Raw genomic sequence first — 20,042 nt, 5'->3', positions numbered from 1 at the left:
GGATTTCACTGAGTTCATTTGACACGCTAAGTAGATACGTTTGCTTGATCTATGGTATATATGACATCTGTGGTAATCACAGTGCATAGACTGCCATCTCTCGACACAGGCTTACAACTTTTGAACCTCAGTTTTGCCAATTTGGTCCATATTGTTAGCTTGATATGTGTTAAAATGTCAAATATTAATATTAGCGCCATCTAGCTGAGCGTTCCCCAAAGGTGTAACGCCATCTAGGCCACCGTACCTTTTTCTCTAAGGCTTTGAGGTACGTTTTTTTCTTAGACCTTATCCGTCTATACGTCTAGTTACATATGTCTTTGGTCAAATCAAAAGTGACACTTAACGCCATCTACATATAATCGATGGCAACAAGGGATTTTTTTTGTAGCGCCATCTATGTGTGGTGTAGTGTATGCGCGTTCTTAGGCGGTCGCATTTTAATGTATGGGATGGTATGATTTTCTTATATTTAATCTATGGAAAGAGGCGCGTTCCTACGCACATAGTCTAAGCTCGTGTAAACGCGTACCATGCTTGAGTGAGACAGGTCGACTGGTCGCGGCGGCAGGCGGTAACTGAGGTAACCGAGAGGGTGTGGGCGACACTTTCAAGCGGGAGTGCCCATTAGCAGTTCTCGAAAAGTTTGTACAAAAATTAAGGAAAAAGTTAAATTTGTTTTTATTATTCCTATTTTGTTACCAAGATATTTTTGATGAATTGAGATTTTAGTAAGTTTTATTTCGTCATTAAGGTTCTCTAGTATCTATATTTTCTTAAATATAACAATTATCCTGTATTTATTATTACGCTGCACAAATTCCTTCAATGATATATATTAACTTGTAGTACGCCGAAGTACATACAGCCCTAGCCATGATATTTAGAGTAAATATTAAAATTTTTGAACGAAAATTCAAAAACGTTGCGTCACATTTCCGAACGGAGCGTCTCCGTCACGCCGTTCGGCGCTACCAACTTCATTGTCGTTTTCATGCAGCCGACGGCCATTACGCGTCATCTAATTTTAAAGTGTTTTCTGCGTATAAAAGTGGAAAAAATGCGAATTATAATGTATCGAAGAAAAGTAAATGGTGCGGAAAGTAATCTGTATCATAAATTAGGCGAGCAAATAAGAAGAGAAGGAGAGGAAGACAGAAGAAAGGTCCCGATCAACGCAGGCGTCTCGCCGCAGTCGCCGCCATGATGGCGGGCATTGCGGAATTTATTGTTTGCCTTACCTTACAAGACCTAAACCGTGCCCTAGGCCTTATATTGGCCTTATTCTGCCTTATATACGGGATCACTATCTCTGCCTGCGGCGTCGAGAAGTAGTAACAGGTCTCCATTAGTTGTCATTGAGACGCGGACGACCTTCATAGTGAAGCATAAAATGGTAAGAAAAGAATTTACAATTGCAAACTTCTAATATTTTTTGTGAGGTGATAGTGGTGTGTGCTTTGTTAAACACATTCTGACCGCTAGTGAGATGTTGGTGTTGTATGTTTTTGAAGGTCATGCACATTAATTTTTACACCTTGCACTGCCAATTCTGACATGGAAGAACGATTATGCTGTGCAAAATTGGAATACTAGACTAGGTATCTCCGTTTGCTTACTGCATTTGGCGCTGTGTTTGAAGTCTGTGCTGAGCAGGATTGGAATACTATACTAGGTATCTCTGTCTGCTAACTGTATTTGGCACTGTATGAAGTTTGTGCTGAGCAAGATTGGAATACTATACTAGGTATCTCTGCTTGCTAACTGCATCTGGCACTATGTGTAAAGGTTGTGCTGAGCAAAATTGGAATACTAGACTAGGTATCTCCGCTTGCTAACTGCATTTGGCAATCTTGGCGTACTATACTAGGTGCGTTCGCTGCCAGCAGTCTTAGGCATTGTGGTGTTGTCATACTAGACACACTCCTTGCCGACAGCACTGAGTTTTTACTCAAACCTACTGCTACTTGCTGTGGATGTCCAAACTTCTTGTTGGATTATGTTGGATATATCTACTGGGTTTTGTGGCGTGCTCGGCTAGGCACAGCTCTTTATCCTAGAGTTAATCAAAAGTGGTATGCTAACCTAGGCTGTCTCATTGCTTTGTAAGTGCACTAAAATGCTATTCCTATTTTTCAGCAATTGAAGATCTAAGCGATGAAGTCTTAACCTCTCGGTGAGGCACTTGAGCAGGTTGTTTTTTTGGCAAAAACCTTTTTTTCAGCTTACAAAGAGATAAATAAAGAAAAGAAAGGACAAGTCAACTAAGAAACATCCTGCTCCAGAAGTTACAAAGTATAAAGCCATAGAACAGAAATAATCTGAAGTCTCAAGCGCATTATTTGCCACTGGCTTGGCCCTCATAACATTTGCTGAATGAATTGGTCATCTTTTGTGAGACGCAGGGAGTTACAACTTAAAAGGATGTTTATAACGTCGGGTCTTTACAATAAAATGGGAAGATCTGAAGAGACCAAGAAGATATAACCTAGTAGAAGATACAACTTCAAGGGCCCAACCAATAACACAGAGACATACCCAGAGCCCAAGGTCAGAAGCTGTACCACAGGAGATACCCTAACAACACCACCTCTTCTGCCAAGCCACACCATCAGCGGACGTGTCGCACTCAGCAATATTACTATTACAATAGCTGTTAAATGATCAGGTTGGTATAACTGCGATCAAATTAAATATTTTTTGGCGCACTGGCAGAATATGACCAATGACCCAAGGGTCTGGTCTTGGCCATCTGGGAACAAAATCTCATTTTTATCTATGACATTACAATCAGTTATTCCTAAATTGATATCTTTCTCTGATTTTGACAGTGTGGTGTTTACTAAACACTTATGTCTGAACTGTTAATAAAAGGTATTGTAAAACATTTACCTTGTGAGTTGTGATTCTTTTGGAAAGTAATATGTGTCTAAAATATTGTTTGTGGCAGAATCATACAGAGATTAGTGATTTATTTTGACTTTTTAAAGAATCTAAAAAATTAATTGAATTTATTAATTTACATGTCAGGACTCAGGAGGAAACTAATGGCACAAAAATTGCTTCATGAGCACTTTAGATTTTCAAGATGCCCTATTTTATGACATATATACACCATAAATATAGGAAATACCTGTTTCTTGTCCAATACTGAAATATTTCAGTTTCATGTTTTACCCTTAGAATTAAATGTTTCCTTATATGTACAGTGACTACTCAGACCTGTCATGAAACATATAAGATCTAAAAGGTTGCATAATGAGCAACTACCTAGATGACATATTTACTGTAGGAAGTTCTCATGACAAAAGTTAAAAGACACTAAGTTACATTTGATATCATTTCCTATCTGGGGCTTAAAGGAGGAAAAAACTGCTTAAAACAAAGATATGCTGTCTAATATCTAGGTTTCATATTAGACTCTAAGAAATTGCATATTCTTTACCAGATAAGAATCAATCTAAAGTTAAATAAGAAATAAATTTATTTATAAACTTGTCAAATTATTATATTAGGGATGTTGCCCGTTTAACTGGCTTGCTAGTCTCTATTTGTCCTGCCACTGAATATGGCTACATGTATTCAAAATAAATAGAGACAAAAATATATATACTTAGAAAAAATAATGACAATTATTATTTCATTATGCTTACTTATATGCTTAGTGTAAAAAATGATTTAGAATGGTGGCAAGAACTATAAATGAGGCTAAATGCAAAATTTAGTGTAATAAATCTTATAGAGAAATTTATAGAGATAATTCATTGACAGGTTGAGGCGGCTCCTGTGGTAGGGAGACAGCTGCCGGGTTATGGAATGATGTTGGGAGAGAACATCACATAAATTATCTAGAGCTTATATAGCACATTTCTTATCTTTAAAGACATTTTGTTCTGATCTGATCCTATCTGACTGTGAGATTCTTTTAAGAATAGATAATTCACAGTCATCTCATATATGTATACTCATCGCCCGGGGGGAACATGTTACCTGCACCTTAAGAGCGTTATAACATTTCGGCGTCGGGCGAAATTAGGTATTTTACCCGCCGCGCGAGCCCAATATGCCGACCCTTTCTAGCACGTCTTATCACTCGCTCGCACTACAATAATGGACAAAACAATCTTGATCCTTTCTATGGAATTTTGATAACAACCACAATCTACTATCTCGATATAAACTTTTGGTTTCTAATAAACATTATTTTGTACGAAAATACGAGAATATAGCGCGAAATAATATCAATTATGTTAAAATTTATTTAAAAAATTAAAGTAATAATTATAAAAGTAGATCCCATCCCAAATATTTGCTTTTGTTATATGATAAGTATTAGAGTAAAGTATATATTAATATGATGATAAAATAAGACAAATACAATTCTAATTACTTCAAGGTGGTGCTCAGGGTCTGATGATGGAGCCAGATGGTGGTCACCAATACCAATGAACAATATGACTATACAACTTCGTGGTTTACATGTCATTCTAGCATTTTCACTTTCACATTTCAAGTGCATATACCACGAGTATAGGTTTTCGGGTGTGCTGATTTAAAAATTAATGACCGATTTGGAATCTGACATTGCTGACTGTCACTTTGACACAAAAGTCATCATGGGTGTCGTAAAATAGGTTTTAGGGGTGCTGATTCCAAAATTAATGACCAATGTGGAATCTGACATTGCTGACTGTCACTTTGACACAAAAGTCGTCATGGGTGTCGTCAAATAGGTTTGCGGGGGTGCTGATTCCAAAATTAATGAACAATGTGGAATCTGACATTGCTGACTGTCACTTTGACACAAAAGTCGTCATGGGTGTCGTAAAATTGGTTTTAGGGGGTGCTGATTCCAAAATTAATGACCAATGTGGAATCTGACATTGCTGACTGTCACTTTGACACAAAAGTCGTCATGGATGTCGTCAAATAGGTTTGCGGGGGTGCTGATTCCAAAATTAATGAACAATGTGGAATCTGACATTGCTGACTGTCACTTTGACACAAAAGTCGTCATGGGTGTCGTAAAATAGGTTTTAGGGGGTGCTGATTCCAAACTTAATGAACAATGTGGAATCTGACATTGCTGACTGTCACTTTGACACAAAAGTCGTCATGGGTGTCGTAAATTGGTTTTAGGGGGTGCTGATTCCAAAATTAATGACCAATGTGGAATCTGACATTGCTGACTGTCACTTTGACACAAAAGTCGTCATGGGTGTCGTCAAATAGGTTTGCGGGGGTGCTGATTCCAAAATTAATGAACAATGTGGAATCTGACATTGCTGACTGTCACTTTGACACAAAAGTCGTCATGGGTGTCGTAAAATAGGTTTTAGGGGGTGCTGATTCCAAAAATAATGACTAATGTGGAATCTAACATTGCTGACTGTCACTTTGACACAAAAGTCATCATGGGTGTTGTCAAATAGGTTTCCGGAGGTGCTGATTTGAAAATTAATGACCGATTTGGAATCTTGACATTGCTGACTGTCACTTTGACACAAAAGTCGTCATGGGTGTCGTCAAAAAGGTTTCCGGGGGTGCTGATTCCAAAATTAACGACTATTTTGGAATCTCACAGTGCTAATTGTCATTTTGACACAAAAGGAATCATGGGTGTAGTCAAATAGTTTTTAGGGGGTACTGATTCCAAAATTAATGAAATGATTTAAAAAGTTATGACCGATTTGGAACCTGACATTGCACAGTACCCCTGGAAACCTACTTGACGACACCCATAACGACTTTTATGTCAAAGTGACAGTCAGCAATGTCAGATTCCAAATTGATCATTAATATTGAGATCAGTACCCATGAAAACCTATTTGAAGACACCCATGATCACTTTTGTGTCAAAGTGACAGTCAACAGTGTCAGATTCCAAATTGGTCATTAGTTTTCAAACACCTCCGGATACCTATTTGACGACACCCATGACGACTTTTGTGTCAAAGTGACAGTCAGCAATGTCAGATTCCAAATTGGTCACTAATTTTGGAATCAGCACCCCTAAAACCTATTTTACGACACCCATGACGACTTTTGTGTCAAAGTGACAGTCAGAAATGTCAGATTGAACATTGGTCATTAATTTTGGAATCAGCACCCCCTAAAACCTATTTTACGACACCCATGACGACTTTTGTGTCAGAGTGACAGTCAGCAATGTCAGATTGAACATTGGTCATTAATTTTGGAATCAGCACCCCCTAAAACCTATTTTACGACACTCATGACGACTTTTGTGTCAAAGTGACAGTCAGCAATGTCAGATTCCACATTGGTCATTAATTTTGGAATCAGCACCCCCTAAAACCTATTTTACGACACCCATGACGACTTTTGTGTCAAAGTGACAGTCAGCAATGTCAGATCCCAAATTGGTCATTAATTTTGGAATCAGCACCCCCTAAAACCTATTTTACGACACCCATGACGACTTTTGTGTCAGAGTGACAGTCAGCAATGTCAGATTGAACATTGGTCATTAATTTTGGAATCAGCACCTCCTAAAACCTATTTTACGACACCCATGACGACTTTTGTGTCAAAGTGACAGTCAGCAATGTCAGATTCCACATTGGTCATTAATTTTGGAATCAGCACCCCCTAAAACCTATTTTACGACACCCATGACGACTTTTGTGTCAAAGTGACAGTCAGCACTGTCAGATTCCAAATTGGTCATTCATTTTGTAATCAGCACCCCCTAAAACCAATTTTACGACACCCATGACGACTTTTGTGTCAAAGTGACAGTCAGCAATGTCAGATTGAACATTGGTCATTAATTTTGGAATCAGCACCCCCTAAAACCTATTTTACGACACCCATGACGACTTTTGTGTCAAAGTGACAGTCAGCAATGTCAGATTCCACATTGGTCATTAATTTTGGAATCAGCACCCCCTAAAACCTATTTTACGACACCCATGACGACTTTTGTGTCAAAGTGACAGTCAGCAATGTCAGATTCCACATTGGTCATTAATTTTGGAATCAGCACCCCTAAAACCTATTTTACGACACCCATGACGACTTTTGTGTCAAAGTGACAGTCAGCAATGTCAGATTCCAAATTGGTCATTAATTTTGGAATCAGCACCCCTAAAACCTATTTTACGACACCCATGACGACTTTTGTGTCAGAGTGACAGTCAGCAATGTCAGTTTGAACATTGGTCATTAATTTTGGAATCAGCACCTCCTAAAACCTATTTTACGACACCCATGACGACTTTTGTGTCAAAGTGACAGTCAGCAATGTCAGATTCCACATTGGTCATTAATTTTGGAATCAGCACCCCCTAAAACCTATTTTACGACACCCATGACGACTTTTGTGTCAAAGTGACAGTCAGCACTGTCAGATTCCAAATTGGTCATTCATTTTGTAATCAGCACCCCCTAAAACCTATTTTACGACACCCATGACGACTTTTGTGTCAGAGTGACAGTCAGCAATGTCAGATTGAACATTGGTCATTAATTTTGGAATCAGCACCCCTAAAACCTATTTTACGACACCCATGACGACTTTTGTGTCAAAGTGACAGTCAGCAATGTCAGATTCCACATTGGTCATTAATTTTGGAATCAGCACCCCCTAAAACCTATTTTACGACACCCATGATGACTTTTGTGTCAAAGTGACAGTCGGCAATCTGAGGTACTACATATTCGTAATCTGAAAGTAATCAAGTCAATGATTTCAGTTATTTTGAATCGACTATGATTCCGAGTTATTGGTAATAGTAATGATTGTATAGATGATTAGTGATTCCTTTACATGTAATGGTAATTTACCGTTTCACTTGATTACATTACAAGTAATCTGACACCCAGTAGTGTCAGATTACAAAGTAAAATCAAGTAATCGTGTAATCCGGAATCGATTACGATTTCCCCATCTCTGGGTTTAGTTATATGGTTCATTGGTACTGGTGACCACCATCTGGCTCCATCATCAGACCCTGAGTACCACCTCTTGTCAAAGGTCTTGTTGAGACGAACCCAACGAGCCTAAACACGAAGTCGTTTACTTACATGGTTCACTGGTACTGGTGACCACCTTCTGGCTCCATCATCAGATCCCGAGTACCATCTTGATGTGTCTTATCATCTTGACCGTATTGTAATTTTCACATTTTTATCATCACAACGTTGTAATACTTTAACATTCAAACATAACAAAGTATTACAAAAGCAAATATTTACGGATCTAGGATCAAATTCGTTGGTCGCTGTTTACACACACACAATGCGAGGATAGCCCGTGTAGAAACAAGGCGTCCGACCCACACAACAATAAATATTCTCGACGTTTGCGATGAAAACTCGGAGACCAAAGCGACATACGTCTTACCTGCTCGAGCTCCGGCGCGGCACTGAAATCGCAGGCGTCCGTCGCCGGTAAAATAGCGACAGGAAGGCTAGTTTTCAAAAAATTGGCAAAAAATCATGATAAAATATTATAACGACAAATGAATAACAGCAGTTTAAGCACATTGTGCAGATTATTTATATACTAAAATAACTTCGATAACATGTAGATTTTCGGAGAAATGATCACTTGTTTCGATGTATTTTCAAGACAAAATTGAGTTCGTTTTACTTTCAATTTCTCAATTTTAGAGGATTAAATGATAAATATTGTTTAATGGGCCTTAAGTACAAGATATTTGGAACTTAAATTTACCTCATTTATGAGAGTGATCTTATCAAATTGTACATAATAAGAGCTCCGAATTCTGTGCTTCACGCGGTTTTTCCTAAACGAGCATCAGAAAAACAATCATTACTAATTGAAAAAGCTTTTTTTTTCATATGTTTTTTATTTAACCGACAGTTAATAAGATGTTCTAACTGAAACAAGTACTTTCACTGTCTTTTAGTATGAGTAAAGTGTACAATTTTGTCGATAAATATTGTGCATTTTACAATATATCGCCTTTTTTTGTCATAGCGCTCTTAATTCAATTGCTAGGAAAAATTTGGCAGTGGAGTGAATGTGAAGATAGACATATTACCACAATATTTGCCTCATATGTTAAATCCGAACGTAATGTGATAGCCGATAAGGAATCTAAAAAGGCTCATTCGGAATTTGAATGTGAATTAAATGATGAATGTTTAGAGGGTGTCCTGCAGTGTTTTAGAAATCTGGATATAGACTTATCTGCTAGTCGCGCAAATGCTAAATGCATTCACTTTTTCATGGACACCCTATTTTTGTTTCTACGATATTTCCCCCATTCACACTAATACCTAAAGTAAATGATTTTTCTAAAACATATATGTATATGTATGTATTCTACAAAAATCAAGAGGTATTGTTATTGTACCAAGTGGCAAGCTCAACTTTATAAAATTTGTCAAGTCAAATGCAAAGAATGGGGCCCCAGCTCTCATTTATATATATGTTATTCCAGCAACCAGCAATTTCAGCGACGTGTTATCCTGGTTGCCGCGGGGCTCTCCGGGCAGCGCTGGCGCTGAAGGGGGCGGCGGTGACATGCTGCAGTCCCTCGCGCCCAACACCGTCAAGCAGTATCACACGTACTTGACACGCTGGTATAATATACCAGCATATTACATATTAAATATTATGTAATGTTTTGTGGAAAATAATATTAATTGTTTTAAGACATCTATTCCACAAATACTAGGTTTTGACAAATTGTGTAACGAGGTAGCTGGCTAGCTGGGTATGAAAGTGTCAATTGTTGCACATCTGCTTTGGTGCTTTTATTGAGAGAAAAGATCTCATCAGATGATAATGTGAAACGCTTTATGAAGGTGCGTTTTTTCGTATATATCCACCATAACCTAAATATCGAGACGTAATTAGTTTTAAACAATTTGTCAACGTTGTCAACAAGTGTGTGAAATATCCGAGTAAAAAATTAGTCACCCTATTAGCAATTGTTACAGCACACGGAGTGCAAAAATTTATACTTGATAAAGTTATGTAATACTATTTACCATTATCCTGAAAAGATCCCTATAGAAATTTCAGACTTTATTAAAACTTCTAAAGTAGGTAGCTGTACGGATCAACGAGTGCATAACAACATATAGTTATATGATATACACAAGATGAATTATATCCGTGGTGGGTGTGAACGACTATTTATTGCCTACGAGAAACCACTTAGATTAGTAGGTGGATTAAGTAAATAAGATAGTGGTATCGACACCTCCATTTTCACCTCCCATTTGACCCACCATGCGTCGGTGTTAGCCGCAAATCGATTAGGAGTCAATATTGATGTAACCAGAAAAACATCAGGCCTGATACTTCTAAAGTTATCGATAAATTTTATAATAGGCCCTTAGTGTCTACGATTTATTTTACTAGAGCATCAATAATATATTACGAAGACATGTTTATATGTACCTATAGTTGTTGAGTTGTTAATTCTTAAAAACAAAGATAGTATGTATCTTTGCTGATTCTGACAGTTATAAAACATAAGTATTATAAGATGGCGCTAGATGAATATTAACAAGGAAGGATTTCCTTTTGGTTTAAATAAATTTATTAATGTTTGGTAAATGATGATATCACTAGAAATTGGAGATTTAATAATAATAATAATTCATTTATTGCAGACAACCTTAGTCCATAGGTACAATATACAATTACACACATTCACAAATAAAAATTACATGCAACATAACATTTAAGTGAATAAGGATTATCATGTGTTAAAAATTCACATAATCTTGACAAGCATAATTTTGCTAGGCTAACATTGTATACCTAATACAAAGCCAGAAATAAACTTTGTATATCTCTAAACATCTACAAGTTAATATATATCATTGAAGGAATTTGTGCAGCGTAATAATAATTGGAAATTAAACGAACTTACCTGTAAGTGAAGTTCTATTTCAATTATATTAGCTGCACAAATTCCGAAATGATAACCCTCCCGCCCAGGACCCGCGTTGTCCTAGACAACCAGGGATCCCGGAGCTATCCCTGACAAAGTTTAGGATAAGGCTGGCTTTGCTGAGTTGTTAGCAAAAATTATTGTTAAATCATATTCACTGCCAGCGCGAGTTACGCGTTACAAGATAAGCATATACTATGTAGCTATTATGTAGCATACTTTTTTCCCTCTCTGTAATCTTGCGATTGAGGATCGCCTAGCGGGTAGCGAGTCGCAGGCAGTGAAGTTATATGTCCTGGTGTATCACTCTAAACTAAATGAAGTTGGTAGCGCCGAACGGCGTGACGGAGACGCTCCGTTCGGAAATGTGACGCAACGTTTTTGAATTTTCGTTCAAAAATTTTAATATTTACTCTAAATATCATGGCTAGGGCTGTATGTACTTCGGCGTACTACAAGTTAATATATATCATTTCGGAATTTGTGCAGCTAATATAATTGAAATAGAACTTCACTTACAGGTAAGTTCGTTTAATTTCCAAATATCTTACGAAAGTCGACTTATATTACTAAATGTTGGTAACAAAATAGGATCAATTAAAATTTGCTGACGTGACGTTGACGGGAACTGCTCACATACTGTACGATAGTACTCTTTATTATACTATGTGTGTTACCTGAGTGATTGCTGACAGCGTACAGGTTGTAGACGGCCTGTTGCGACTTGCTCGCGGCGTATGGAGACATGTCGAGACCTGTTAGAGGGAACTCCACTACCACGTTCAGTTTGCCGCGGAAGCGCTCCGTTGGTGAAAACCTGTCGATAACAATAAACAACTTTAGGTCAGTGTTTTGTTTGTGCTGGTAGGTGTCCATACTAATTAGGGTTCCGTAGTCAACTAGGAACCCTTATAATTTCACCATGTCCGTCTGTCCGTCCGTCCGCGGATAATCTCAGTAACCGTTAGCACTAGAAAGCTGAAATTTGGTACCAATATGTATAACGCCGACAAATTGGGTAAATAAAAAGTGGAAAAAAAATGATTTGTTAGGGTAAACATGCATGTAAACTGGGGACTTTTTTTTTATTCCAACCCCCAACGTGTGATATATTGTTGGATAGGTATTTAAAAATGAATAAGGGTTTACTAAAATCGTTTTTTGATAACATTAATAATTTCGGAAATAATAGCTCCTAAAGGAAAAAAAAGTGTGTTGAAAAAAATATGCAAAAAATCACAGAAGTAGAACTTTATAAAGACTTTCTAGGAAAATTGTTTTGAACTTACGGAAAAATACGGAAAACTACGGAATCCTACACTGAGCGTGGCCCGACACGCTCTTGGCCGTTTTTTTTTTTTCAAAAAGATCACTTTTGACACAAGCTTTTATCGCCGACTGTACCTTTCTTTTAACAGTCATCTACTGCTCTCCGAGACGTTTCTAAAAACCCCTTACTCGATGGAGATACGACGTTTCATAACAGAGTTCCTATGAGCACCTTTCTGCTCCATCATCAGATCAGCTCCGTGATACCATAATATTGCATTGTCACGTGATTTACATATGTGTGCAAAAGTTCAGCTCAATCGGAGACCGGGAAGTGGGTCAAATTTAGCTTCTACGTTTTGACCCAAATTTACATACTAACAAGGCAAGTTGAATAATAGTACATTACTACAGAGGCCGGGACAAAGGGGGTTGCCGGCCGAAGACATATAGACATTCTCAAACATGGTATGAAATAAATAAAGTCTACTGAAAATAGTAACTTTGGATGGCTGTATCTCCTAAACGATGCGTCGTAGCGCAAAAATAATCGAATTTTCGTTCCCCTTTGATACCCCGTATACGCTTATAAAAAAACAAAAATTTAAAAAAAAATTAAAAAAAAACGAAATTTTTTTTTGTATGAAAACGCACCCAAAATCAAATATTGTCTAGGGCCCGTACCAGTTGCAGTCGGCACGTCTATAAAGCCCCTTATAGTTTTTTTTTTAATTGGCTAAATACCTGGATGTTATGTCACAATTATCTGTGTTTGGAAATTAAAAAAGAAGACTGCCGGCCTTGGCCTGCAAGGTTTGTATGAAATTCCATTATCTATCAATCGTCCTAGCCGCACCTGCAACGTCATACTTCGCTGCCAATTATAAGGCACATAACATCAATATTTCATACCATGTTTGAGAAAAAGCTTGTAATAAATGGGAAAGTGCGTGTGAAAGATGGACAAACGAACAGATCGTTTGTCCATCTTTCACGGCAAAACGGAGCGACGAATTGATGTGTTTTTTAAGTGGAAATAGTTGAAGGGATGAAGAGTGACATAGGCTACTTTTTGTCTCTTCCTAACCCCCCACTTCCCTAGAATGGGGGGTGGAAGTTTGTACGGAGCATTCCACAAATTTTGACTTTAACGCGAGCGAAGCTGCGCGCAAAAGCTATACCGTATGCTATAGCGTGCTATAGCATACGCGTCCGCGAGTAGTCATCAGTAGGTTTTTTCAGAAAGGGAGACCAAAATTAGCGTAACAAAAAGTTACATCGCTGTTAGTTTTTTGACAATTAAGCATGAAATTTCAATAAGACTATTGTTTTTGTGTTAATTACATAAACTACATTTTGAACGAGAAAAAAAGTTGATTTTAGACACATTTTATGACTAACTGATTCAGAACTGATAGCGAGATAAGTTTTTGTCACTAATTTTTGGTTCCAATTTAATTTCTTAAAATGCCCATATCTTTGGTGCATGCTATAGCATACGCGACCGCCAGTAGTCGACCAAAGGTGCAGCGGCATCTAGCCGAGATTCAGTGCGTTTACATCCGATATCGGATGTAGGACCGATATCCTATACAATTAAGCTGCCATCTTTGATTTTCGCCTTTGAAATCCTCCCGACATCCGATATCGGATTGGATAATGTGAAAACGCACTAACTCCCGGGCGCTGCACCTTTGGTGGAGAAGGGGCGATTGACTGTATGCTACAGCGTGCTATAGCATACGCGTCCGCGAGTAGTCAACCAAAGGTGCAGCGCCACCTAGCGGAAATTCAGACGGTGTAATAGTGTGCGAGTGAGAAGGGGAACTGACCGCTTGAGATGCAACACCAGCACCTGCGGGAACTTGTGTACCGTGAACCACTTTAGGCACTTGCGCCGCACGCCGCACCGCGAACACGTCTGCAAACATACAATAGTAGATTTAGTGATGTGCAAGTTGCGGAACCTGTACAAAAAAATCTTAAATTTCATGAAGAATTCACGAAAAATAATAGTTATTTGTTATACAAGGGGGCAAAGTTGTATTTTAACGCCGAGTGTGGAAGTTTTTTAACACACGTGAAGTAAAATACATTTGCACCCGAGTGTAACACAAAACTTTTCCCCTCACTATAGCGAGGAAACTACAACGCAAAAAATGCGTTTATCACTGCTTCCAGTAGTTCCACAGGTGGTAAATCATCTTTATTACTAGATTCACCTACTTTTATCAATTTTAAAGCAGTTAATTTGACTTTATTCAAGGTCAAATTACATTACCCACTAGTGGATAAAATGCGTTTTACCCGCTGGTATTAAAGGACAAAACACGTGTTTCCGAGCTAGTGAGGGGAAAAGGAAATTTAAATTTATGAAATGGAAAGTTTTCCTATGTGAAAATTTCAGAATTTTGGAAACTTTCCGTCGGCATATCAGTAAGTGGATTACAGCAGAGGCCGGGAAAATGAGGATTTCCGGCCAAATGGGTACATACATATAACTACTAGATAAGGGCTCAACGAGGGTGCGGTGTGCTGATGACGGGAGGACTAACTTGTTCCGTCTATTGTCCTTCGTCGTCGTCAACCCGAACCCTCCTTGGAACTTGTGCACTCCTTTTTACTGTGTATTTAACACAGCAAAAGGGAATGTACAAGTTTCTAATGGGTTGGCAACGCGCATGTGACACTCTTTGAGTTGCAGGCGTCCATAGGTTGCGGTGACCGCTTTCCATCAGGCGGGCCGTACGCTTGTTTGCCACCGACGTAGTATAAAAAAAAAACAATAAGTTATATTGTGGTATAAGTTAACTCACCGGTTTCTCGTCTCCATCGAGTTCCTCTTCTTTCGTGAAGTGCTGAAGGCACTGCTGAAGCTTCAAGTTCCCCGTCCGCGAGGGAATCGGCAAACTAGAACAAATATTATAAAGGTCGAATCAAAATGTTCTTGTCTGTTATTGCTATGGTTACGGTCTCCTGAGTCACGCTTAGGGATGCAAGGAAAGGTTTTTTTTCTGGCTTGAAAAAAAAAATCGTGAAAAAAAAACAGTTTTTTTTCTGGAGTATGTTTTTTTTCTAAAGTACGAAATCTCAAAATTTGCAAAACAGTTAATACTTTTATACTGTTTTCAAATAACTTTAATTTCTGGTCTTATAAAAGTAACATTTACGAAATCTGTAGTTGGTAGTTATCACTATTTACTGTTGGCAACACCACCGCCTCTCCACGCAGCTTAAACTATGAAAACTTGCATTTTTCTGGTGTTCACAAGCCCTTTCCTTATTTCGCTTGCTCATGAAGACGTCTGTACTGCCTACTACTCGGTCACTCACCCTCACTAACAAAGATTTCTGTATATAGTGTCCACGACTGGTACCACTCCCCTAAGGTCTCACGAAGCAGATGTCTGTAAATAGTAACCACGACTGGGTCACTCACCTAAGGGCCCAGAAGGGGTCAAACGTGACAGAGTCGTTATTGCAGTGAGTGAACCGCAGTGTCGACTTGAGTTGAACCTAAAGAAGTCTGTATATACTATATAGTGTCCACGACTGGGACGAACATGTCTATATATACTGTCCAAGACTGGTACCACTCACCTAAGGTCCCAGAACGGGTCGAAAGTGACAGAGTCGTTCTTGCAGTGAGTGCACCGCAGTGTCGACTTGAGTTGACCCACGAAGATGTCGCCGACGCGACTGTCCTCCATGCGGAGGTATCTTTGCCACGCCTCCTGAGCCTTCGCTGAATCGCTGCAACAATCCATACTAATATTATCAGGGTGTCCAGTACTAAATCCAAAAAAAATTCCCTGACTTTTCCCTGACTTTCCATGACCATTTAAGAAAATTTCCCTGACCTAATTTTCATTCTATGATGATATTTTTACCACTTTTGCTTAGGGTTGCAAAAAAACAGTTTTTTTTTGTCTTAAAAAAAAAACTCGAAAAAACGCATTTTTTTTAGGGTTCCGTTCCTCAAAAGGGAGAAACGGAACGCTTATAGGATCACTCGTGCGTCTGTCTGTCCGTCTGTTACAGCCAATTATTTTCTGGGATATGTTTGTTTTCTAAAGTACGAAATATACAAATTTGCAAGGCAGTTCATACTTTTATGTTAACTATTTTCCTTTATGTTAACTATTAAACTTGGCTATACCAGTGCCGGCCCGTGCACTCTCAATCAGGGACATCAGGGTAGAGCGAGTTTGAGTTTCGGCGCTTTTGGACACTGCATGCAAAAAAAAAGCGCGAGCGCGAAAATTTTTCCCCCTTTTTACGTCCCGTAGTAGTTATTATGTACATAACTTAGCAAACAACATGGAGTACCTAGTCTATCAGAGCAGAGTCAGGAAAGCAGGCTTGAAATGATAACGAGATTTCGAGCGTATAGTGAGCGCGAAGTATTAACTAAGTTACAAAAATATATTACATATGTAGAAACATTAAACGCGAGCGAAGCGAGCGCGAAATTTTTTCTCTGTTGTCACTTGTCAGCGTCGGGATGCCCATTTAGGTGTTTTGCCACTGCATGCCTTTAGGTTTCCAAGTGCTTCATCGTCACGCTTATTATCCTCCTATGCTCCTTTGACTAATACAAAATTGCGCCTCTATGTGACGTTTTGGGCCATTGGCTTTATGAGGAACTCCGCTTTGGATTATCGGATAGATACTTAGAATTTGGACAGCGACGTAACGTAACTTTGTCTTTGTCGTTTTCACGTCGCCCTAGCAAAAGCACCTACCTTATGAATGTTTTCATGGTGACATTGTGGTGCAACTTTCCAGTAAATCTTTGCTGTCATGGATGTGGCCAACCCAAGAAATCATATTATTTTTTCAATACTTTTTGATTTTTTTTCTTGGTGCCAAATTTTTCCCTGACCTCCAAATCATTTCCCTGACTTTCCCTGACTTTCCATGACCACTATGAGCTTCCCTGACTTTTCCCTGACTTTCCCTGACTTTCCAGAAAGTGGACACCCTGATTATAAATGGGACTCCTAAAACCCCCGACCGCGACATAGTAGACCGATTTTCATGAAACATGGCTAAGAACACTCCCGACTAACTCAGCTTTCAAACAAAAAAAAACCGGCCAAGAGCGTGTCGGGCCACGCTCAGTGTAGGGTTCCGTAGTTTTCCGTATTTTTCTCAAAAACTACTGAACCTATCAAGTTCAAAACAATTTTCCTATAAAGTTTTTATAAAGTTCTACTTTTGTGATTTTTTTCATATTTTTTAAACATATGGTTTAAAAGTTAGAGGGGGGGGGACCCACTTTTTTTTCCTTTAGGAGCGATTATTTCTGAAAATATTAATATAATCAAAAAACGATCTTAGTAAAACCTTATTCATTTTTAAATACCTATCCAACAATATATCACACGTTGGGGTTGGAATGAAAAAAAATATCAGCTCCCACTTTACATGTAGGGGGGGGGGTACATTTTTTTTTTCATTTTTTATTTTTGCACTTTGTTGGCGTAATTGATATACATATTGGTACCAAATTTCAGCTTTCTAGTGCTTACGGTTACTGAGATTATCCGCGGACGGACGGACGGATAGACAGACATGGCGAAACTATAAGGGTTCCTAGTTGACTACGGAACCCTAAAAAACTAAATCTAAATCGGTTCATCCGTTCGGGAGCTACGATGCCACAGACAGACACACACACACAGACAGACAGACAAACAGACACACAGACAGACACGTCAAACATATAACACCCCGTCGTTTTTGCGTCGGGGGTTCAGTTCAGTTTTTAAAATTAAATGGCTTCAGTCCATTGGGACTATTTCGCCAGTGTCAAGGTGATATGACACTGGTGGTGGTGGTGGTGGTGGTGGTGGTGGTCAGTGTCGGGGGTTAAAAATGCCCACAATTGATATTACCTGAGACTGTCATCGATTTCTGTAAGAATCGGCTTCGGTTTGACGGTGACTCTGTTCACGTCTTCGTGTAGACCTTCCAAGAGGTAACGAAGGAACTCCTGCGAACAACAAATGTCAAAAACTTATTTTTCACATCACTATTCCGGAAAGGGATCTTTTCTTCCCTGCTAGGAGGCAGCAAAATGGCACTTTTCCGCCCTGCTATGAGGGAGTAAAGTGATATTTTTCCGTTCAAGGATAGATTTTTACATATATTTTTTAATGTTTAGGTATATAAAATATTATAATATAATTATACTCATTGCCTGTCCATCACTGAAACTTTTTTTAAATTTATTTTTACCATTTTTTTCTCTTGGCATCCTGCTGGCTATAGCATTTGATTGATAATGTCATTTATTGGGTCATTGTCCAAAACTGGTTCTTAAAATACGGTTTTTTTGTCAGTCTCCATTTACTGACCTGGTCAATCTGCTGGCTATTGCATTCGATTGATAATGACATTTACTGGGTCACTGTCCCGCACTGATACACTAGAAAGTGTCATCTTTTGGGACATTGCCCAGCATTGGCACTTTAGTAAGTGTCATATTTTGGGTCACTGTCCAGCAATGGTACATTTATAATTAATTATATTTTTTCTTTTTTTAGTGATATCTTGCAGCGAAAGTGTCGTCTTTTGGGACACTGTCTTTATTGTCTTTTGGGACATTGTATTTACTTTTTTTAAGAAACCTTGCAGCGAAAGTCTGATCTATTCATCTATTGGGACACTGTCTTGCAGAAAGTGTCAACAATTGGGTCACTGTCCAGCACTGGTACTTTTTTTTCTTGTAACTTTTTCTTGTAACTGTTTCTTTTTAAACCAACGCCTCCCTTTACTGACCTGGGCGTCCTGTTGGCTGTAACCCATAAACCTCGGCGCGAAGCGTTGCACCTGCGACTTGAATGATGTTGTATTCACGACAGCGCCGCGTTCGCCCGGCTCCCATAACTCACAGATCACTGACGCGAACGCTGGAAGTTCAATAATGGTATTAAAAAAGTGAGGGGGTTAGAGAGAGACAAAAAGTAGCCTATGTCACTCTCCATCCCTTCAAGTCATCCTCTTTGCGTTATCCCGGCATTTGCCACGGCTCATGGGAGCCTGGGGTCCGCTTTGACAACTAATCCCAAGATTTGGCGTAGGCACTAGTTTTTACGAAAGCGACTGCCATCTGACCTTCCAACCCGAAGGGTAAACTAGACCTTATTTGGAATTAGTCCGGTTTCCTCACGATGTTCAAGTATATCTACTTAAATCACGTCAATTCGTCGCTCCGTTTCGCCGTGACGCCCGTGACAGACGGACAAACAAACAGACACAGGCACTTTCCCATTTATAATATTAAAATGTGTATAATATTGTCTTCGGTTACCGCGATAGTTACTCATGAAATAAAACTATGGAAACGGATTAAATCGCGTATAATGAATTTAAATAAAATACATCCCGACGTTTCGAACTCTTTACAGCGTTCGTGGTCAACGGGTGACTGAGTGACCGGGTGGGTGAGTCACCCGTTGACCACGAACGCTGTAAAGAGTTCGAAACGTCGGGATGTATTTTAAATTCATTATACGCGATTTAATCCGTTTCCATAGTTTTATTTTAAAATGTGTAGTCAGAGTGCAGAGTGAAATCTATCGACACAGGATTAAAACATTTGAACTTCGGTTTCGACAATTTTGACCCATATCTTTGACCTGATATTTATTAAGATTATTTTTAATACCACGTCGGTGGCAAACAGGTATACGACCGTATATACGGTCCGCCTGATGGAAAGCGGTCACCGTAACCTATGGACGCCAAAATGTTAATATTAGCGCCATCTAACCGAGAATCAAAGGTGTGGCGTCATATGCACGTTAATGAATGATCTGAAGTGGCTCATTGTTGGACAAACACTGTATCACCTGACCCAGTAAT

The 20,042-nt window shown here is 38.8% G+C and overlaps 1 protein-coding gene across 2 annotated transcripts in view; it reads right to left on the bottom strand.

Moving 5' to 3' along the window:
* LOC125240237 (ubiquitin carboxyl-terminal hydrolase 37-like) overlaps positions 1 to 20,042 on the bottom strand; it is a 51,618-nt gene that overhangs the window by 2,547 nt on the left and 29,029 nt on the right. For both annotated transcript variants that reach the window (XM_048148066.1, XM_048148067.1), the window contains exons 6-11: positions 18,957 to 19,087; positions 18,071 to 18,168; positions 15,771 to 15,923; positions 14,987 to 15,080; positions 14,003 to 14,091; positions 11,579 to 11,718 (exon numbers count right to left, since the gene is read on the bottom strand). In XM_048148066.1, coding sequence (XP_048004023.1) covers positions 11,579 to 11,718; positions 14,003 to 14,091; positions 14,987 to 15,080; positions 15,771 to 15,923; positions 18,071 to 18,168; positions 18,957 to 19,087 — 705 coding nt within the window. The remainder of the gene's footprint in view (positions 1 to 11,578; positions 11,719 to 14,002; positions 14,092 to 14,986; positions 15,081 to 15,770; positions 15,924 to 18,070; positions 18,169 to 18,956; positions 19,088 to 20,042) is intronic.

Source organism: Leguminivora glycinivorella, chromosome 27 (genome assembly GCF_023078275.1).
Source record: "Leguminivora glycinivorella isolate SPB_JAAS2020 chromosome 27, LegGlyc_1.1, whole genome shotgun sequence".
In the NCBI taxonomy this organism is placed as follows: domain Eukaryota; kingdom Metazoa; phylum Arthropoda; class Insecta; order Lepidoptera; family Tortricidae; genus Leguminivora; species Leguminivora glycinivorella.
This window is presented reverse-complemented; position numbering and strand designations above follow the sequence as displayed.